The 24,333-nt window shown below is 37.6% G+C and overlaps 1 protein-coding gene across 2 annotated transcripts in view; it reads left to right on the top strand.

Annotated features, from left to right (window-relative positions):
* The window catches only part of hipk2 (homeodomain interacting protein kinase 2), an 88,935-nt gene that overhangs the window by 39,137 nt on the left and 25,465 nt on the right, over positions 1–24,333 (top strand). For both annotated transcript variants that reach the window (XM_058088230.1, XM_058088229.1), the window contains exons 3-5: positions 21,266–21,389; positions 21,514–21,633; positions 22,602–22,688. In XM_058088230.1, coding sequence (XP_057944213.1) covers positions 21,266–21,389; positions 21,514–21,633; positions 22,602–22,688 — 331 coding nt within the window. The remainder of the gene's footprint in view (positions 1–21,265; positions 21,390–21,513; positions 21,634–22,601; positions 22,689–24,333) is intronic.

Here is a 24,333-nt window from a genome sequence, read left to right as displayed (position 1 = left end):
TAATAATTATGTAATATTACAAGAAGAAAAAGGCTATAATAGTGCAAAGATAAGGTTGTAATTTTAAAAAGCGTAATAATTTTTTTGCAATACATTTGCAGATTAAATTGACATTATTATTCTCAGAATATTTTTTCTTGTTATTTTGTTATTTCTTGTTTTTCAAAATTATTTTTCTTCATGATGTTATTCATGTCAAATAAAATATTTTTCTTTGTAGATTACAACTTTTTTCTCTATTGTTTGATTTTATTCTAAATTAATTCTAAATTAATTCTAAATTAATTCTAAATTAATTCTAAATTATATATTCTAAATTTATTCTAAATTAATTCTAAATTAATTCTAAATTTGTTCTAAATTTATTCTAAATTAATTCTGAATTAATTCTATATTAATTCTAACTTTTAATTTAATTTTAACTTATAAATTAATTCTAAATTAATTTAGATTAATTAATTTAAATTAATTCTAAATTATACAGTAATTCAAAAGTCTAAATTAATTTAGATTAATTAATTTAAATTAATTAATTTAAATTAATTCTAAAGTCTAAATTAATTCTAAAGTCTAAATTAATTCTAAATCCTAAATTAATTCTAAATTAATTCTAAATTAATTCTAAATTAATTCTAAATGTATTTTAAATTTATTTTAAATTTATTCTAAATTACTGCTGATTTTTCCATTTTTGTTGTTGGTTGGGGCCACAAATGGCCCCCGGCCTGCACTGTGGACACCACTGGCCGGCCGTGTCTGTCCATCCATCTGGTGACGTAAACATACACATGGGCACACACTTTCATTTCTTTCTTATCTGACCTTTTGAACCGCAAACGTACCGTGTGGAGCCCCCTGGGGTGTGGGGGTGTGGGCGTCAGTATGAACCAGACCAGCTTCTCATAAAAACGTCTTTTCTGGACTTGGACAGGCTCTGAAGATTGTGTTGCAGGATGGTCCATTCATAAAACGAAGCAAATCCTGTCTGGCTTGATGAATAATTAAAAATGACTAATGGCGCCTGGTGACGGAACGGATCGCCGTTGTATCGGATTGCGTCGGTTTTGTCTTCAGGCATAATTTGTTTGGGAAAATAATGACTCTTGTTGGATTGTGGTTAAATATTAAACAGGTTAGAATTCCGAACAGGGCCAGGGTGTTTTATGATGTGCAAATTCATTCATTTAGAAATCAACATTGCAGATAAGCAATGGCGTTCAATGCCAGGGAAGTCTTGCACTTCCTGTTTCACTGCGAAAATCAACATCGCCACATTTGGGGCATCAAAGCAAAGTCATGAAATGTCTCTTTGTGTTATAATCCCAGTGGGAGGCAAACTGGGCGGCTGCGCTAGCATTAAGATGCTATATATCACCCCACAGTATAATATAATATAGTATATAATATAGTATAATAGTGTATAGTATAAATAGTATGGTCATATCACCTCAAAATATGACAAAAATATGACAAAAAATAAATAAATAAAAATAATAATTAATAATATTAAAATAAAACAATAATAAAATAAAATATAATAAAAACAACTTAAACTATGTTGGGAATTAAATTAAATTAAATTAAAACAAAAAAATTAAACCCTATTAAGAAAGCAGGAAGTGAACAAATGTAACAGTTACTGATTGTAAAAGTACCAGATGGAGGGGTAGGATTTAATAAGCTTTGCTTCTTCCTACTCCTTTTGGACATGTGGAACTGGGAACTGAATATGGGATGCACTCAACTGTAATTTGAAATGATCGATTTAATTTAATTTAATTTAATTTAATTTAATTTAATTTAATTTAATTTAATTTAATTTAATTTAATTTAATTTAATTTAATTTAATTTAATTTAATTTAATTTAATTTAAAAAAATAAAAATTTAAACTAAAAAAAAACCCCATAAAACTATATTAGGAAAGCAGGAACTGAACAAATGTAACAGTTACTGATTGTAAAAGTACCAGATGGAGGGGCAGGATTTAATAAGCTTTGCTTCTTCCTACTCCTTTTGGACATGTGGAACTGGGAACTGATTATGGGATGCACTCAATTGTAATTTGATGCATGTTCAAATGAAATAAAACCATTACCATTCCATATTAAATAAAATAAAATAAAATAAAATAAAATAAAATAAAATAAAATAAAATAAAATAAAATAAAATAAAATAAAATAAAATAAAATAAAATTAATAAATTAAATTAAATTAAATTAAATTAAATTAAATTAAATTAAATTAAATTAAATTAAATTAAATTAAATTAAATTAAATTCCGCTACGGCCAACTAACATCTGCATTTTAGTGCTACCGTACGCATGAGTCCCTGAACGCTGCACACGCCATTCATACGACACAAACCCGCTAAGCAGCGAGATTCCTAATTCATGTGTTCAGCAAATGTCACTCGAACCACAAAAGGCAGTTGTGAGCTTTTTACTCCAACAAGTCGTGTTGATTGAAGCAAAGTGGCAAGTACCATTTTAAAGCTTGGGTGGGCTTCCCGCGGAGAACAATAAAATACAGGCAGAGCTGTGGGCAAAGCCAAAGGGGGCTTTCAGGGTGACCCGGCGCTAATTGTGACTGAGGTGCATTTACTGATTATAGTTAAGTGGTCCAAAATGGTCCCCTGCTCTGTGTTACATTGACCCGCTCCCTCCCCTGCGGTGGAGGCGGTCAATAGCGGGTCCTGTTGGGATGCTTTTCCACTGAGGAACGAAAGCGGTCTAATCGTGATCGCGGTTCAAAAGCCTGGACTAAGTGTAGCATACGAGTGTTCGGTCTGTTCTAAATGATGACTTGAAAGCCTCTTAATTTTCTTTGAGAGAGGCCGACAACATGTGTGATGAAGGAATTATGAGGTTGATCAATTGAAGATGAAGTCAGTGTTTTGGTTTTCTAGAATGGATTAATCCGATTTTTGTATTTCTTATGGGAAAAACTGAAACTTGTAATGGAGGACCTCTGGACCATACCAAGAGGACTTCAGAAGCAGAAGAGTGTTCTGTTTTAGCAAACAGTCTGTTCTAAATGATGACTTGGAAGCCTCTTAATTTTTTTCGAGAGAGGCCGACAACATGTGTGATGAAGGAATTATGAAATTGATCAATTGAAGATGAAGTCAATGTTGTGGTTTTCTAGAATGGATTAATCCAATTTTTTTATTATTAGAAAAACTGAAATTTGTAATGGAGGACCTCTGGACCATACCAAGAGGACTTCAGAAGCAGAAGAGTGTTCGGTCTTAGCAAACAGTCTGTTCTAAATGATGACTTGAAAGCCTCTTAATTTTTTTCGAGAGAGGCCGACAACATGTGTGATGAAGGAATTATGAGATTGATCAATTGAAGATGAAGTCAGTGTTGTGGTTTTCTAGAATGGATTAATCCGATTTTTTTATGAGAAAAACTGAAACTTGTAATGGAGGACCTCTGGACCATACCAAGAGGACTTCAGAAGCAGAAGAGTGTTCGGTCTTAGCAAACAGTCTGTTCTAAATGATGACTTGAAAGCTTCTTAATTTTCTTCGAGAGAGACCGACAACGTGTGTGATGAAGGAATTATGAGATTGATCAATTGAAGATGAAGTCAGTGTTATGGTTTTCTAGAATGGATTAATTAGATTTTTTTATTATTAGAAAAACTGAAACTTGTAATGGAGGACCTCTGGACCATACCAAGAGGACTAAATGATGACTTGAAAGCCTCTTAATTTTCTTTGAGAGAGGCCGACAACATGTGTGATGAAGGGATTACGAGGTTGATCAATTGAAGATGACTTCAGCGGGTTTTGTCGTCACGGTTTTGACTCAGGCGAGCCTCACCGCTGCTGTTCCCGGCTGCAAAATACTCACATTCAAAGTGTCCATACATTTTGTTCGATTCCCTGTGACATAAAGTGGCTGTTTGCACAGCTGTATTCACATCTGCGTGTATAAACACAAACACAACACGAGCGTTCAACTGTGCCGGGGTGATTAGATTTCCAGGACGCGGTCAGCGACTCGCACATCGGTTCATGCAGCCATGCGGCGCGTTGGAAAAGTGGATAGATCCGACCTACAAAGAGCCAGATAGACTCGGACTCAGACTCTCGGGCAGACAGATAGAGGGCATGGAGTCTGGCTTCAGGGAGAGACGAAGCCTTTGAATGAACATTTAGGTTAGACAGAGTGAGCGTGTTCGATTCCGCCGCCGCTCAAGGCCTGTTGTCAGTCCTTCAGACCGGCTCTGGGTTTCTGTCTCGCGTGGACCCAAGGACGTCTCGCTGCAGCCATGTTTGTTTCCTCTGCATCAACGCTCGGCTGCACCGACTCACATTAATGAAGTGCATGCATTGCGGATTCTACCATCTGGTAGCATACCTTTGAAAAACCTTTATTGTTCTCGTCCATTTACACTCTGGTATTCGCAGAATCGGGATTGGATCTTAGTTTGTTTTTCCTGTGCAATGTCCGTTGATAATGGAGGCAAAATGTGGGAATAATAGTGCATGTATATTTTTTATGCTTTTTTTTCTTCTTTATTTCGAACATGAAAAACATCTAAAACACCACAAACCGACCCAAATCAATATAAATAAAAATTTACATATATATAAGACGTATCTAGTCCCACCCAGATTGCAACCTCATCCCAACAAAACATATATTAGTAATAACCATTATTGTTTTTATACATCAATGTTATGGTGTTGTTTAAATGAGATTGAAAAATAAAAGTATATGTAAAAAGTATAAAGTATATTATAAGTATAATATTTAAAATACCTCAAATGAAATTATTTTATTTTATTTTATTCTATTTTTTTATCCCTTCCTCTTCCCCTCCCTATATATATAGTGTCATGCATTAAAAAGCCAAAAACAGTGTTTCACTTCCTTTATTCTTTTTTTTTATTTTTCTTTTTCTTTTATTTTTTATCCCTTCCTCTTCCCCTCCTTACATAGTGTCATGCATTAAATGCATTTTATTTTATTTTATTTTATTTTATTTTATTTTATTTTATTTTATTTTATTTTATTTTATTTTATTTTATTTTATTTTATTTTATTTTATTTTATTTTATTTTATTTTATTTTATTTTATTTTATTTTATTTTATTTTATTTTATTTTATTTTATTTTATTTTATTTTATTTTATTTTATTTTATTTTATTTTATTTTATTTTATTTTATTTTATTTTATTTTATTTTATATCCCTTTTACCCCTCCCTATATAGTGTCATGCATTAAATAGCCAAAAACAGTGTTTCACTTCCCTTATTTTCTTTTTCTTTTTCTTTTTCTTTTTCTTTTTCTTTTTCTTTTTCTTTTTCTTTTTCTTTTTCTTTTTCTTTTTCTTTTTCTTTTTCTTTTTCTTTTTCTTTTTTATCCCTTCCACTTCCCCTCCCTACATAGTGTCATGCATTAAATGCATTATTTTATTTTATTTTATTTTATTTTATTTTATTTTATTTTATTTTATTTTATTTTATTTTATTTTATTTTATTTTATTTTATTTTATTTTATTTTATTTTATTTTATTTTATTTTATTTTATTTTATTTTATTTTATTTTATTTTATTTTATTTTATTTTATTTTATTTTATTTTATTTTATTTTATTTTATTTTTTATCCCTTCCTCTTCCCCTCCCTATATAGTGTCATGCATTAAAAAGCCAAAAACAGTGTTTCACTTCCACTTCCTTTATTCTTTTTTTCTTTTTATTTTATTTTATTTTATTTTATTTTATTTTATTTTATTTTATTTTATTTTATTTTATTTTATTTTATTTTATTTTATTTTATTTTATTTTATTTTATTTTATTTTATTTTATTTTATTTTATTTTCCTACATAGTGTCATGCATTAAAAAGCCAGTGTGACCAGCATGAAGTGGTTGGAGTGACTGGCTATCATTGTCCACCTTTGTTCCCTTCATCACCCCCCCCCCCCCCCCTTTTTATGTCCCTCCATCTCTGTCCTCCCTCGACCCCTACTTTTAGGTATCATCCTTTCATCCTCCTCCATGCCCTTCACTCTCCTTTTTAACCCTCTTTTGGTCCAACCTCCACACACCAACACACAAACACTTGAATCCAGGAATATGAAAAGCATTCATATTCCTCTTCCAGGCCGTGAGGGGGGGGGGACACACGTGGTGTCCAAAGTGCTGATGTGCTGTTTTCAGCGTAATTATAACATCCCTTGGTCACGGGAAAAAACCCTCCAGCTAATGTTTAATTTGTTCCTGTGCTCAAAGGAAGCCCTGCTTGCTTATTGCTTATTGCCATGGCGATTAGACCATGCAGCCGAGGAACAGGCATTTCCTGTCATTGTTTGGATTTGCATAGCGAGCAAATCAGTGAGTATGAAGACACCTCTTCCACTGCCATGACAACCGTGTACATCCCCCCTTCCCCCCCGCCCCCCCCCCCCCCCCCCCCCCCCCCCCCCCCCGTCCATACCAAGCACGTCCCCATCTTCTGCTTGATTGACTGGAGCTCCTAGTTATTTTTCCGATGCTGGTCCCGCATCCTTCCATCGCCAATATGCTTTTTTTTAGGTTAGCAGGGGCCCACATAGCAGGGGCCCACCTAGCATGTTGCTATGTTGTCCATGGAACACCGCATACGGGACACACAATATGGGGGTGCAATAATATGAATGGCTGTGTAGTTTATGACAATATTCATAAGCATCTAGATGATGGCAGGGAGGTGGTAAGTGGAAGTGTGTGTGGGTGGTGGGTGGCTTCCCCTTCCCCGATACAGGAGATGCATCCATCCGTCCATCCATCATCCATCCATCCGTCCATCCATCCATCCGTCCATCCATCCATCCACCCATCTGTCCATCCGTCCGTCCACCCTTACATCCACCCACCCATCCACCCATCCGTCCAACCACCCATCCACCCACCCATCATCCATCCATCCACACAGCCATCCATCCATCCACCCACCCATCCAACCCATCTATCCATCCATCCATCCATCCATCCACCCACCCATTCAACTCATCTATCCATCCATCTACTCATCCACCCATCCACCCATCCATCCATCCATCCATCTACTCATCCAACCACCCATCCACCCACCCATCCACCCATCCATCCATCCATCCATCTACTCATCCATCTACTCATCCATCCACCCACCCATTCAACTCATCTATCCATCCATCTACTCATCCACCCATCCACCCATCCACCCACCCATACATCCATCCATCTACTCATCCACCCATCCACCCATCCATCCATCCATCCATCTACTCATCCAACCACCCATCCACCCACCCACCCATCCACCCATCCATCCATCCATCCATCTACTCATCCATCCACCCATCCAACCATCCATCCATCCATCCACCCACCCACCCGTCCAACCATCCATCCACTCATCCAACCATCCACCCAACCATCCATCCATTCATCCAACCATCCATCCACCCATCCACCCACTCATCCATCCATCCATCTACTCATCCACCCACCCATACATCCACCCATCCACCCATCCATCCATCCATCTACTCATCCAACCATCCATCCATCCACCCATCCACCCATCCATCCATCTACTCATCCAACCATCCATCCACCCACCCACCCATCCATCCATCCATCCATCCATCCAACGATCCATCCACCCATCCAACCATCCATCCATCCATCCAACCATCCATCCACCCATCCATCCACCCACCCATCCATCCACCCACCCATCCATCCATCCATCCATCCATCCATCCATCCATCCATCCATCCATCCATCCATCCAACCATCCATACACCCATCCATCCACCCATCCACCCACTCATCCATCCATCCAACCATCCATCCACCCACTCATCCATCCACTCATCCACCCACTCATCCATCCAACCATCCATCCATCCATCCAACCATCCATCCACCCACCCATCCATCCATCCATCCATCCATCCATCCAACGATCCATCCACCCATCCAACCATCCATCCACCCACCCACCCGTCCAACCATCCATCCACTCATCCAACCATCCATCCAACCATCCATCCATCCATCCACCCATCCATCCATCCACCCATCCATCCATCCATCCATCCATCCATCCATCCATCCATCCACCCATCCATCCATCCATCATCCATCCAACCATCCATACACCCATCCATCCATCCACCCATCCAACCATCCATCCACTTTTATTGCTCTATATAATAATTAATAATTTTTCAGGAATTATTTCTTAGAAATGAATTAATGATGGCAGTTTTGTGGTCGACAACTTTTCATGAAACAAAAATTTCATGCTTTTTCAAATAATATAAGGGGGCCGCAGTTTGGACACCCCTGCTCTAGGCTTCCATGGAAAGAGCAGATATACCCCCCCCCCCCCCCCCCCCCATTCTGCTCTCATCAGATGATTAGGACCGGTGTTTAGCCATTGGTGGATGTTATTGCTAGAAGCTGTGGCTCGGGGGAGGGGAGGGGACTACGGGGGTGGGGGGGGGGGGGGGGGGGGGGGGGGGGGGGGGGGTTAGTGGAGAGGAAAAGATGGAATAAAGCAAACACCAGGAAAAAGGAGCGGAATGACGAGATGGAGGAGTAAGATGTTTGACTTGATGAACATTAGGAGAACCTCATCCAGATGATGGAGGCCACAAGACGATACAGGACGAAACGGGACGCTGCTGGGACAGTGAACGCACCATCCCGACTTAGCCTCCTGATATTTATTTCAAAGCAAAGACTGGAGAGGAATTGGGTAATGAGTTCCCATCTTCCTTTTTTCGGTGGAGGTTGACTGACTTTGTGGAACTAATTGAAAGTGGCACGTCGAGCACTGGGGAGATCTTTAAGGGGGGGGGGGGGGGGGGCGTGATACAAGCTTGAATTGAATCCCGTTGAGGGTTTTGTGTTGTGTCACCGGTCTGCTTGAGAGCACTGCTGTACTTTAGGCGATGTTTGTCTATTTGTCCATTTTTTTTTCCCCCGCTTCCCGACTTGATTGATTTGGTTTTCTGTGTCAGCCCATCAGAGATACCATGTATGTGTGTGTACATGTGTGTGTACATGTGTGTGTACATGTGTGTGTATTACTTGGGCTCCGGAGGCACAATGGACCAGTGACTTTAATGGGAGATGGGCTGTGTCTATTTCCAGATATGGAAATGGAGCGAGACATGTGCCGTTAGACCGCTTGGCATTTACCCGAATGATGAAACGGAGCTGTCACTATTTACCGACACGCGTCAATGACCTCTAATACGCAGGCGGGTGTATTCACGTTCAAATATTGAAACATTTCACTGGATCCTGTACCTTCGCTGCAGTAGTAACAAATAGTACACACGAGTAAACAACATAGTGGTAATGGTTTTATTTCATTTGAACATACATCAGATTACAATTGAATGCATCCCATAATCAGTTCCCAGTTCCACATGTCCAAAAGGAGTAGGAAGAAGCAAAGCTTATTAAATCCTACCCCTCCATCTGGTACTTTTACAATTGAATTGAATTGAATTGAATTGAATTGAATTGAATTGAATTGAATTGAATTGAATTGAATTGAATTGAATTGAATTGAATTGAATTGAATTGAATTGAATTGAATTGAATTGAATTGAATTGAATTGAATTGAATTGAATTTAATTTAATTTAATTTAATTTAATTTAATTTAATTTAATTTAATTTAATTTAATTTAATCTAATCTAATCTAATCTAATCCAATCCCTGTTCCCAACTGCTCTGGCATAAGATCTGGGTTTGATTCTCAGTCACTATTAATGGTAATGGTTTTATTTCATTTGAACATGCATCAGATTCCAATTGAATGCATCCCATAATCAGTTCCCAGTTCCACATGTCTAAAAAGGAGTAGGAAGAAGCAAAGCTTATTAAATCCTACCCCTCCATCTGGTACTTTTATAATTTAATTTAATTTAATTTAATTTAATTTAATTTAATTTAATTTAATTTAATTTAATTTAATTTAATTTAATTTAATTTAATTTAATTTTATTTTATTTTATTTTATTTTATTTTATTTTATTTTATTTTATTTTATTTTATTTTATTTTATTTTATTTTATTTTATTTTATTTTATTTTATTTTATTTTATTTTATTTTATTTTATTTTATTTTATTTTATTTTATTTTATTTTATTTTATTTTATTTTATTTTATTTTATTTTATTTTATTTTATTTTATTTTATTTTATTTTATTTTATTTTATTTTATTTTATTTTATTTTATTTTATTTTATTTTATTTTATTTTATTTTATTTTATTTTATTTTATTTTATTTTATTTTATTTTATTTTATTTTATTTTATTTTATTTTATTTTATTTTATTTTATTTTATTTTTGTCACGTACCGAAGTACCGGGTACCATAGTAACTGTCAATAGTGAATATGTTATGTTATGTTGTATATGTTACATTTGTTCACTTCCTGCTTTCCTAATATAGTTTAAGTTGTTTTAATTTAATTTAATTTAATTTTACTTTATTTTACTACATTTTTTGTCACGTACCGAAGTACGAGGTCATATGACATACAATGACATAATGTTATGTTATGTTGTATATGTTACATTTGTTCACTTCCTGCTTTCATAATATATATATATATATATATTTTACTTGATTTTATTAATTTTTGTTTTTTTTATTTTATTTAATTTTATTTTTTTGTCATTATTGTTGACCCTTAGGGATTATATATAATAATAATAAATAGGATGTATTAAAATAGTCATGTAGAAATAGAATATAATATTTGTTATTTTTATTATTTAAAATAATCATAAATATTATTATGAATGCTCTGCTTTGTCTTTTATTGGGATTATAAAGTGTTTTTTTTTAAATGCTAGCTGGGCCCACTGGGCCCCCAGCTGCCCCCAGGGGCCAGTGAGAGCTGTGGAATGTACCTGATGCGAGTGTTTGGGCCTCGGGGGTGCAGCTGTCCGTGACTACGGCGTATTCATGTGTGCTTATTAAAAGGGACGGAAACAGATGGAGGATTTAGGATGCGTTTGTGGGTCTTGTGTGGCCGCAGCGTCCCCTTGGCTCCCCAAACCAAAGAACCAAAAAAAAATCAAGACCGAAGGACACATTACCCCCCCCCCCACCCCCCCCCCCCAAAAAAGACCGGCAATATCTCATTTGGTCCATGTCACGTATTTTCACTTCCTGTTTCCATCTAATATTTATGTTACAAGCATACGCTGGGCCAAATAGAGATGTGCGATTCATGGACGAGTTGTTCAAATCTTGCGGATTTTTACTCACGAGTTCACGTCTCACGTGTCAATTTCACTGACTCACGGTTTGATGAGGACTGGGGTTCCACTGACTCACGGGTACTTGACAAAGACTGGAATTACACTGACTCACAAGTTGATGGAGACTGCAGTTCCACTGACTCACGGGTACTTGACATAGACTCAAATTTCACCGACTCACAGGTACTTGACATAGACTCACATTTCACTGACTCACGAGTTGATGGAGACTGGAGTTCCACTGACTCACGGGTACTTGACATAGACTCACATTTCACTGACTCACAGGTGCTAGACAAAGACTCCAGTTTCACTGACTCACGGGTTGATGAACACTCGAGTTTCACTGACTCACAGGTTAACCAAGACTCGAACTTCACTGACTCATGGGTTGATGAACACTCGAGTTTCACTGACTCACAGGTTAACCAAGACTCGAACTTCACTGACTCATGGGTTGATGAACACTCGAACTTCACAGACTCACGGGTTGATGAACACTGGAGTTTCACTGACTCACGGGTTAACCAAGAGTCAAACTTCACTGACTCACAGGTTCATGAACACTCGAGTTTCACTGACTCACGGGTTGACGAAGACTCTAGTTTCACTGACTCACGGTTTGATGAACACTCGAGTTTCACTGACTCACGGGTTAACCAAGACTCGAACTTCACTGACTCACGGGTTCATGAACAATCGAGTTTCACTGACTCACGGGTTAACCAAGACTCGAACTTCACTGACTCACGGGTTCATGAACACTCGAGTTTCACTCACTCACGGGTTGATGAACACTTAAGGATTCACTGACTCACGGGTTGATGAACACTCAAGGTTCCACTGACTCACGGGTTGATGAACACTCGAGTTTCACTGACTCACGGGTTGATGAACACTCAAGGATTCACTGACTCACGGGTTGATGAACACTCGAGTTTCACTGACTCACGGGTTGATGAACACTCGAGTTTCACTGACTCACAGGTTGATGAACACTTGAGTTTCACTGACTCACGGATTGATGAACACTCGAGTTTCACTGACTCATGGGTTCATGAACACTGGAGTTACACTGACTCACGGGTTGATGAACACTCGTGTTCCATTGACTCACAGGTTGATGAACACTGGAGCTTCACTGACTCACAGGTTCATGAACACTCGAGTTTGACTGACTCACGGGTTCATGAACACTTGAGTTTCACTCACTCACGGGTTGATGAACACTCAAGGATTCACTGACTCACGGGTTAACCAAGACTCGAACTTCACTGACTCACGTGTTCATGAACACTCCAGTTCCACTGACTTATGTATACTCGACAACATGAGCAAGTGTTTGTTCGAGACATTTTCCAGTGTGGTTTTTTTGGGCAAAAGGTCGGTGAAAGTGCATCATGAGTGGAGCCCCCCCCCCCCCCCCCCCCCCTCTTCTTCGCCGTCTTGGTCTCCCCTCCTTCCCGCTCCTTTTTTTCCCGCCACTGGAATCCCATTGGTTGTATTTGTTGTCCGCCAGCTAGTGCCGCCCAATGACTGGGAGACGCGATCGGGGGGTGGGGGGTGGGGGGGTCAAAGCTTTGCTCATTTCACACTGTGTCCTTTTGGACTCCCTCCAGGACCCCCCCCCCCCCATTCCCCCTCCCTTCCAGCGCTCACACACCAAAAGGGAAACCAGGAGAGACAAAATACAAAAGAGGGAAAATTCATCCGTCTCCAGCCTTGCGTGTGTTTTGATTTCCCACCTTCAGGAATTGGGAATGTTTAGCTCTGCTTTATAATTCATGTTGAGCGTACGAGTCTCTTCATCCACAACCGGAGCATGTGGAGACTTTTAAGACGTTCCCGATGGAAAATGAAAATAAGCAAAGACAGAAAAAATATATACTTAAGTTGCAAAGTAATGGCATTTATGGAGATTTTCCATGCAGGAAGTGATGGAATGTGTCGCTAGGAAAACGTGACGGAAACATTTGCTGTCATATTCCAGATGTTTGTTCACGTGAGAACACGATGCCTTCAATATCTCATTTGGTCCATGTCACGTATTTTCACTTCCTGTTTCCATCTAATATTTATGTTACAAGCATAAATAGAGATGTGCGATTCATGGACGAGTTGTTCAAATCTCGCAGGTTTTTACTCACGAGTTCACGTCTCACGTGTCAATTTCACTGACTCACCGGTTGATGAGGAGTGAGTGAGTCCACCGACTCACGGGTACTTGACATAGACTCACATTTCCCTGACTCACAGGTGCTAGACAAAGACTCGAGTTTCACTGATTCACGGGTTCATGAACACTTGAGTTTCACTGACTCACGGGTTCATGAACACTTGAGTTTCACTGACTCACAGGTTCATGAACACTCGAGTTCACTGACTCACGGGTTCATGAACACTTGAGTTTCACTGACTCACAGGTTCATGAACACTTGAGTTTCACTGACTCACAGGTTCATGAACACTTGAGTTTCACGAACTCACAGGTTCATGAACACTCGAGTTCACTGACTCACAGGTTCATGAACACTCAAACTTCACTGACTCACGGGTTGATGACCACTCGAGTTTCACTGACTCACGGGTTCATGAACACTCAAGCTTCACTGACTCACGGGTTCACCAAGACTTGAACTTCACTGACTCACGGGTTCATGAACACTCAAGTTTCACTGACTCACGGGTTCATGAACACTTGAGTTTCACTGACTCACGAGTTGATGAATACTCGAGTTTCACTGACTCACAAGTTGTTGAACACTCGAGTTTCACTGACTCACGGATTCATGAACACTCAAGTTTCACTGACTCACGGATTCATGAACACTCGAGTTTCACTGACTCACGGGTTCATGAACACTCGGGTTTCACTGGCTCACATGTTCATGAACACTTCAGTTTCACTGACTCACGGGTTGATAAACACTTGAACTTCACTGACTCACGGGTTCATGAACACTCGGGTTTCGACACAGCAGCTCTGATCTCCAACGATCTCTAACGTACACAATGATATCTAAAATATGCCTCAGTCCATGTCGGTATCATCTATGTTGGTATCACACACTCAATGACGGTATCTGTCCGTGTTTTCCTTAAGCAAGCATTCAGACGGTGAAGAATGATCCCGTTTGTCCAAATTCTTCCATAAAAGCTTTAATAATCCTGCTGTTGTTTCTCTACGTGATGACATTTCTAATTTTTGTCAGGGAAGAATGCGACGTGACAGACAGCGTGGGGGGGTGGGGGAGTACGGGGGGGGCACAGCAGGCGTGAGGACACAAGAAAAGCCTCCTGATCCGCAGAGGTTGCACCTCTCCCAAAGGACACGTGAAGGACATGCGTGTTTGTGTTAACGACTTGCTAACCACGCCGCTACAATCAATTGACACATTAGACAAATGGAAGGCAATGCAAGCGTCGTATTGCTATAAAGATGCAAAAACTATCCACTGATTATTATTATTATTATTATTATTATTATTACGGTATTTCGGATAAAGCTATCATCACAGCAAGCTTTTTAAAAAGGAATACCATCGCGATGCACAGGGACATCACTAGGTTCTGAGGATGGGGGACGGGGGCGGGGGGGGGGGGGGGGCTGCACAGGATATAAAATATTATATTATTATTATTACCCTATTATTATTACCATCGTCATAATTCTTCTCGTGATTATTAGTAGTAGGCTAGTATTAGCCTGTTTTTGCCCTATTATATAAAATTTGTCAGATATTTTTTTTTAATCAATAAAAAAAATAAAAAAGAAATAAATAAAAAATATCACATTTAATAGGATTCTTTGTAAAAAAAAAAAAATCAATATAAAAATCTAATTTTAGGGTTTTGCCTTATTATATCAAATTTGTCAGAGATTTTTTGGGGAAATAAAATCAATAAAAAACAAATCAATAAAAAAATATCAAATTTAATAGGATTTTTTGTTAAAAAAACAACAAATCAATAAAAAAATATAAAATTTTAGGGGATCAATAAAAAATCATTAAAATATATCAAATTTAATAGGATTTTTTGGGTAAAAAAATCTATTAAAAAAACTCAAATTTAATAGGCTTTTTTGTGAAACAAAAAAATGTATATTAAATTTAATAAGATTTGTTTGGTAAAAAAAAACCCAATAAAAAATATTAAATTTTAGGGGGTCAATAAAAATATCAATAAAAAAACTCAAATGTAATAGGATTTTTTTGGGTAAAAAAAACTATAAAAAATATCACATTTTAGGGGGTCAATAAAAAAATCTATAAAAAATCTCAAATTTAATGGGATTTTTTTTGTTTAAAAAATCAATAAAAATATCCAATTTTAGGGGTACCAATAAAAAAATCTATTAAAAAAACTCAAATGTAATAATTTAAAAATTTTATCAATAAAAATATCAAATTTAATAAGATTTGTTTGGTTAAAAAAACAATAAAAAATATAAAATTTGGGGGGGGGGGCAATAAAAAATCTATTAAAAAAACTCAAATTTAATAATTTAAAAATTTTATCAATAAAAAAATCTCAAATTTAATAAGATTTGTTTGTTTAAAAAAAACAATAAAAATATCAAATTTTAGGGGGGTCAATAAAAAAATCTATTAAAAAACTCAAATTTAATAATTTAAAAATTTTATCAATAAAAAATCTCAAATTTTAATAAGATTTGTTTGTTTAAAAAAAACAATAAAAAATCTCAAATTTTAGGGGGGTCAATAAAAAAATCTATGAAAAAACTAAAATTTAATTGGATTCATTTAATTAGAATAGAATTAGTTTGCTTATTGAACAAATGTTGATGTTTTTGGTGAAAATGGCGGCTATTCTAGTCTAGTTCTAGGTTGAAGTGTCGCTGTGTAAATGTGTCACATGCTTTAATTGGTAGACGTGATCAAGGCCTCGGTTTAGCATCTCCCCTCCACCAGCAGACATGTTCCATCTGCCCGACGTGACCGCCTGTGCCACGTCTCCGGTCCGTCCTTCTGTCTGCCTGCTTGCTGATACGTCTCAGGCATCCTGACAGGCGCACCAGCTGGTTAAGCTGCTTGACTGACTGCTCGTTAGGAGGCGTCCTCATCTGTTTGCATTCCCGCCTCGACTTTGGCGATAGCTCGCTTTTTGTGTGGTCCGTGTGTTTTTCCTCCGGGATTGTTGATGGTGGAACGTCCAGAACATAAGAGGGGCATGGCATCATTTTCAAGCATTTCAAGCATTTCCGGGAAATGCATCGCCACCCTCAGAGCGACTTATGTATGTTTTTTTCTACTTATTATGTATTTTTGGCCTTGTGCGACTTATACTCCGGAGCGACTTATGTATGTTTTTTTCCTACCTAATTATGCATTTTTGGCCTTGTAGGACTTATACTCCAGAGTGACTTATGTATGTTTTCTTCTACCTAATTATGCATTTTTGCCCTTGTAGGACTTATACTTCGAAGCGACTTATGTATGTTTTTTATTCTACCTAATTATGCATTTTTGGCCTTGTGTGACTTATACTCTGGAGCAACTTATGTATGTTTTTTTCTTCATAATTATGTAATTTTGGCATTGTGCGACTTATGTATGTTTTTTTCTACCTAATTATGCATTTCTGGCCTTGTGCGACTTATACTCCGGAGCGACTTATGTATGTTTTTTTCTACCTAATTATGCATTTCTGGCCTTGTGCGACTTATACTCCGGAGTGACTTATGTATGTTTTTTTCTACCTAATTATGCATTTTTGGCCTTGTGCGACTTATACTCCGGAGCGACTTATGTATGTTTTTTTTTACCTAATTATGCATTTTTGGCCTTGTGCGACTTATACTCTGGAGCGACTTATGTATGTTCATTATTCTACCTAATTATGCATTTTTGGCCTTGTGCGACTTATACTCCGGAGTGACTTATGTATGTTTTTTTTTCTACCTAATTATGCATTTTTGGCCTTGTGCGACTTATACTCTGGAGCGACTTATGTATGTTTTTTTTCTACCTAATTATGCATTTTTGGCCTTGTAGGACTTATACTCTGGAGCGACTTATGTATGTTTTTTTTCTACCTAATTATGCATTTTTGGCCTTGTGCGACTTATACTCCGGAGCGACTTATGCACGTTTTTTTCTACCTAATTATGCATTTTTGGCCGACTTATGCACGTTTTTTTCTACCTAATTATGCATTTTTGGCCTTGTGCGACTTATACTCCGGAGCGACTTATGTATGTTTTTTTCTACCTAATTATGCATTTTTGGCCTTGTATGACTTATACTCCGGAGTGACTTATATATGTTTTTTTCTACCTAATTATGTAATTTTGGCATTGTGTGACTTATGTATGTTTTTTTCTACCTAATTATACATTTTTGGCCTTGTATGACTTATACTCCGGAGCGACTTATGTATGTTTTTTTCTACCTAATTATGCATTTTTGGCCTTGTGCGACTTATACTCCGGAGCGACTTATGTAGTATGTTTTTTTTTTCTACCTAATTATGCATTTCTGGCCTTGTGCGACTTATACTCCGGAGCGACTTATGTACGTTTTTTTCTACATAATTATGTAATTTTGGCATTGTGCGACTTATGTATGTTTTTTTCAACCTAATTATGCATTTTTGGCCTTATGCGACTTATACTCCGGAGTGACTTATGTATGTTTTCTTCTACCTAATTTTGCATTTTTGGCCTTGTGCGACTTATACTCCGGAGTGACTTATGTATGTTTTCTTCTACCTAATTTTGCATTTTTGGCCTTGTGCGACTTATACTCCGGAGTGACTTATGTATGTTTTCTTCTACCTAATTTTGCATTTTTGGCCTTGTGCGACTTATACTCCGGAGTGACTTATGTATGTTTTCTTCTACCTAATTTTGCATTTTTGGCCTTGTGCGACTTATACTCCGGAGTGACTTATGTATGTTTTCTTCTACCTAATTTTGCATTTTTGGCCTTGTGCGAAAGAAACAGAGAGAGGGAGGCCGGTTTTTAGGACCTCCAGCATCACGAATGTCCCCCCAGCCAGGGTAGTGACACAACATTTCTCAAGGTTCCTCCAAAGAAGTTGTCCAAATGAACCCCCCCCCCCCCGCCCCCCCTCAAGTAGACTCTTTCGGAATACGAAAAAGAAATACCTGCCTGCTCAAATGTGCTTTTCCGTGATTCCTACAGCAATTCCTGGCGTGATGATAGCAAGGCAGGTGGAGCAGTCGGGAAGATTTAGAGCATATGCGTGCTTGGGAATGAGGTTGCGTTCTCGGGAGCCACAGGTGCACACGGCGGGGGGGGGGGGGCTCCTAGCATTGATTTCACAGGCAGCCGCCGCCAATGTAGAATAGCTAGAAAAAGTCTTTCTCCACGGTGCGACGACAATGAGACCGCGGAGGAACCTTTGAGGGCATGAATATGGAGATGAATACCCCAGGAAGAAGCAGGAAGCCATTCCTGGGGGGGGGGGGGGGGGGGGGGGGTAAAGCGTTGGATGCAGCGAGGGGAAGAGTCAAAGTGGCGGACGGGAAAAACGAAGACCAACGCAAGATACTCGTGAGGACAGTTAATGGTAGCCTCTCTTCTCGTGGAGTGCTTTTTCCTGTTAGCGGGGGGGGCGGGGGCGGGGGGCGGGGGGGGTGGTGGGGGGCTGTCTTTCTCTCCGTCCACCAGCGAGACCTTATTTACCTCCCGTGTACACGCCGCTTATTTCTAACTGGCTGCTATTGAATAAAACATCGTTACATTAGACCAATGATGAAGTCTTTGAAGACGAAATGAAAGAAATCTAATCCATTAGCATAATTGTCTACCGTGTGTGTGTGTGTGTGTGTGTGTGTGTGGTTGTGTGTGTGGTTGTGAGTTATCTGTGTGTAAATGCTGCAGGCTTGCAGGGATCCATCAGTCTCCCGTCTGGAGCCAAGCTAAGGGAAGGTCAGCCTGATGGATACATCCTGACATGCACACAGGCTGTGAAGTCAGCTGTATGTCCGCATGTGTGTTAATGTGTGTGTGTGTGTGTGTTGGTGTGGGGGCGGGCGGCAGTGGGGGCTGGGGGGGGGGGGGGGGGGGTTGGCAGGCCCGTCACAGGCACGGTTCAGCAGAGCAGAGGGCGGAGAAATGGGTATGAAGGGATAGTCTGCCCTAGTTTGAAGGGGTAAAACATACATAAGTCGCACAAGGCCAAAATTACATAATTAGGGAGAAAAAAACGTACATAAGTCGCACAAGGCCAAAAATGCATAATTAGGTAGAAAAAAACATATATAAGTCGCTTCGGAGCATAAGTCCTACAAGGCCAAAAAGGCATGATTAGGTAGAAAAAAACATATATAAGTCGCTCCAGAGTACAAGTCGCACAAGGCCAGAAATGCATAATTCGGTAAAAAAAACATACATAAGTCACTCCGGAGTATAAGTCGTACAAGGCCAAAAATGCATAATTAGGTAGAAAAAAACATACATAAGTTGCACAATGCCAAAATTACATAATTAGGTAGAAAAAAACATACATAAGTCACACTGGAGTATAAATCGCACAAGGCCAAAATTGCATAATTAGGTAGAAAAAAAACATACATAAGTCGCTTCAGAGTATAAGTCGCATAAGGCCAAAAATGCATAATTAGGTAGAAAAAAACGTACATAAGTCGCTCCGGAGTATAAGTCGCACAAGGCCAAAAATGCATAATTAGGTAGAAAAAAACATACATAAGTCACACTGGAGTATAAATCGCACAAGGCCAAAATTGCATAATTAGGTAGAAAAAAACATACATAAGTCGCTTCAGAGTATAAGTTGCATAAGGCCAAAAATGCATAATTAGGTAAAAAAAAAACGTACATAAGTCGCTCCGGAGTATAAGTCGCACAAGGCCAGAAATGCATAATTAGGTAGAAAAAAACATACATAAGTTTTCTTTCCAGAGTATAAGTTGCACAAGGCCAAAAATGCATAATTACGTAGAATAAAAAACATACATAAGTCACTCCGGAGTATAAGTCATACAAGGCCAAAAATGCATAATTAACAGAAAAAAACATACATAAGTCGCACAATGCCAAAATGACATAATTAGGGAGAAAAAAACATACATAAGTCGCACAAGGCCAAAAATGCATAATTAGGTAGAAAAGAACATACATAAGTCGCACAATGTCAAAATTACATAATTAGGTAGAAAAAAACATACATAAGTTGCTCCGGAGTATAAGTCGCACAAGGCCAAAAATGCATAATTAGGTAGAAAAAAACATACATAAGTCGCTCCGGAGTATAAGTCACACAAGGCCAAAATGCATAATTATGTAGAAAAAAACATACATAAGTCGCTCCGGAGTATAAGTCGCACAAGGCCAAAAATGCATAATTAGGTAGAAAAAAACCATACATAAGTCGCTCCGGAGTACAAGTCATACAAGGCCAAAAATGCATAATTAGGTAGAAAAAAACATACATAAGTTGCACAAGGCCAAAAATGCATAATTAGGTAGAAAAAAAACGTACATAAGTCGCTCCAGAATATAAGTCGCACAAGGCCAAAAATGCATAATTAGGTAGGAAAAAAACATACATAAGTCGATCCAGAGTATAAGTCACACAAGGCCAAAAATGCATAATTAGGTAGAAAAAAACGTACATAAGTCGCTCCAGAATATAAGTCGCACAAGGCCAAAAATGCATAATTAGGTAGGAAAAAAACATACATAAGTCATTCCAGAGTATAAGTCACACAAGGCCAAAAATGCATAATTAGGTAGAAAAAAACGTACATAAGTCGCTCTGGAGTATAAGTCATACAAGGCCAAAAATGCATAATTAGGTAGGAAAAATAACATACATAAGTTGCTCCGGAGTATAAATTGCATCCTACTGGTTTCTCTCCGATTGTGAAGATAAGCTCTTAGCATGGCTGGTGCCCATCTTCATGTAACCTGATGGTCTTTCTGTTCTGGTCTATGATCATAACGGATGTTTCTCCTTCATTCAGGGCTCCAGAAATCATCCTGGGTCTGCCGTTCTGCGAGGCCATAGACATGTGGTCTCTGGGCTGCGTGATAGCTGAGCTCTTCCTGGGTTGGCCTCTCTATCCTGGGGCCTCGGAGTACGATCAGGTATGGGACGGGTGCCTGAAACTCTGCCTGAGATTTTTGTCTCTTTGCAAATCAGTTTTTCGATTGGTTCCTCGGCAATCAACCTCCATCCTGAAAGCTTACACCATCCTGGTCTGTCTTGCAGATCCGGTACATCTCACAGACTCAGGGTCTGCCTGCAGAGTATCTGTTGAGTGCAGGGACAAAGACCACCAGGTTCTTCAACAGAGACCCCGAGTCCACCTACCCTCTTTGGAGACTGAAGGTACTCAAACACGCACATTTGTCTGTCTGGACCGTCCTACAAACACAAAATATGTAATACTGGCCATGAGAGACTCATTGCAAGTTATCGCAAACATTTGATTGCAGTTGTTGCTTCTCGTAGTGGTCCAATCAGGTTTCAGGTTTTCATCACGATTACGGATAACGTTTTGCGAGTATTCGGCTCATCCCTGGCCGTAAGAGACTCATTGCAAGTTATCGCAAACGTTTGATTGCAGTTGTTGCTTCTCATGGTGGTCCAATCAGGTTTCAGGTTTTCATCACGATTACCGATAACGTTTTATCCGTCATGATTATTCGTCTGCGAGTATGCGGCTCATCCCGGGCCGTGAGAGACTCATTGCAAGTTATCGCAAATGCTTGATTGCAGTTGTTGCTTCTCATTCAGGTTTTCATCACGATTACGGATAACGTTTTATCCGTAATGAATATTCGTCTGCGAGTATATGGCTCATCCCTGGCCGTGAGAGACTCATTGCAAGTTATCGCAAACGTTTGATTGCAGTTGTTGCTTCTCATATGGTGGTCCAATCAGGTTTCAGGTTTTCATCACGATTAAGAGACTCATTGCAAGTTATCGCAAACGCTTGATTGCAGTTGTTACTTCTCATGATGGCCCAATCAGGTTTGGGGGGGGGGGGGGCAATCGGTTTCTCACATTGTTTTTCTCCCGCGTCAATAAATTTAAGTGTGACACACATGCAAATCAGGATGGGGGGGGGGGGTACTTTTTCTGCTCATGCATTTTCATGCATTCTCTCCCGATGGAAGGATGTTAGATGAGTTCTTGTACAAGACCCCAGGGTGGCTCCGAGTGCAAGGCGGGTTCTGGTGTACTTCAGCAACAAGAAGCCATAATGAGTCACGTAAAAATAGCGCGGGTCTAAGAGGGGAAGCGTGTCGATGGTTTGAGAGGAACATCTGCTTTATGTCTTCCCGTCCATGCAGACTCCTGAGGACCATGAAGGAGAAACAGGGATCAAGTCCAAGGAGGCCCGCAAGTACATCTTCAACTGCTTGGACGATATGGCCCAGGTAGGTCCTGGGGTTCTTTGTCTCCCTCTGGTGGACAGAGGCAGAATTGCAGAACCAAAAAAAAAGGCTTTTGTATTTTTGTATTGTATATTTCTTAGCTACATTTTGTGTGTTAAGTTGCTGTGCGATGAATTTAGTGTTATTTGTAAAATGACAGTGAGTCACACTGTTATGTTGACGAGCTCGTCGTACAACCGGGGGTACACTCCCGGACTGGTGGCCAGCCAATCACAATGCACATATAGACAAACAACCATTCACACTCACATTCATACCTATGGACAATTTGGAGTCGCTAATTAACCTAGCATGTTTTTTTTGGAATGTGGGAGGAAACCGGAGTACTATGAAAAAAAAGTGAGACTTATAGTCGGGAAAATACATTAAAAAAAATACAAATACATTAAAAAATATATAAATAAATAAAAATAAATAAAAATCCTGAAAAAACTTTTTAAAAAATTATGTTAGAAAGACAGGAAGATAACAAATATAACAGTTACTGTAAAAAAAAGCCAACCGATGAAAAAAAGTGTGACTTATAGTCGGGAAAATACATTTAAAAAATTACAAATTAAATACAAATAAATAAATAATATATAAATAAATAAAAATAAATAAAAACCATTAAAAAAACTTTATTAAAAATTATGTTAGAAAGGCAGGAAGTAAAACAGCCAACCTATGAAAAAAGTGTGACTTATAGTCAGGAAAATACATTTTAAAAAAATTACAAATTAAATACAAATAAATAAAAAAATATATAAATAAATAAATAAAAATAAAAACCCTTAAAAAAAACTTTATTAAAAACTATGTTAGAAAGGCAGGACGTAAAAAAGCCAACCTATGAAAAAAAAGCGACTTATAGTCGGGAAAATACATAAAAAAAAATTACAAATTAAATACAAATAAATAAATAAAATATAAATAAATAAAAATTATTAAAAACCCTTAAAAAACTTTTTTAAAAATTATGTTAGAAAGGCAGGAAGTAAAAAAGCCAACCTATTAAAAAAAGTGCGACTTATAGTCGGGAAAATACATTAAAAAAATTACAAATTCAATACAAATAAATAAAAAATATATAAATAAATACAAATAAATAAAAACCCTTAAAAAACTTTATTAAAAATTATGTTAGAAAGGCAGGAAGTAAAAAAGCCAACCTATGAAAAACGTGCGACTTACAGTCGGGAAAATACATTAAAAAAAAATACAAATTAAATAAAAATAAATAAAAAAAATATAAATAAATAAAAATAAATAAAAACCCTTAAAAAAAACTTTATTAAAAATTATGTTAGAAAGGCAGGAAGTAAAGAAGCCAACCTATGAAAAAACGTGCGACTTATAGTCGGGAAAATACATTTAAAAAAATTACAAATTAAATACAAATAAATAAAACATATATAAATAAATACAAATAAATAAAAAATTAAAAAATTTAATTTTAAAATTATGTTAGAAAGGCTTATAGTCGGGAAAATACATTAAAAAAATACAAATAAAATACAAATAAAATACAAATAAATAAATAAATATATAAATGAATAAAAATCCATAACAAAAACTTTATTCAAAATTATATTAGAAAGGCAGGAAGTGAACAAATGTAACAGTTACTGTAAAAAAAGCCAACCTT

The sequence above is a fragment of the Doryrhamphus excisus genome, chromosome 11 (assembly GCF_030265055.1).
Source record: "Doryrhamphus excisus isolate RoL2022-K1 chromosome 11, RoL_Dexc_1.0, whole genome shotgun sequence".
In the NCBI taxonomy this organism is placed as follows: Eukaryota; Metazoa; Chordata; class Actinopteri; order Syngnathiformes; family Syngnathidae; genus Doryrhamphus; species Doryrhamphus excisus.
The sequence above is the reverse complement of the archived record's forward strand: the minus strand, read 5'-3'. Positions and strand labels throughout refer to the sequence as shown.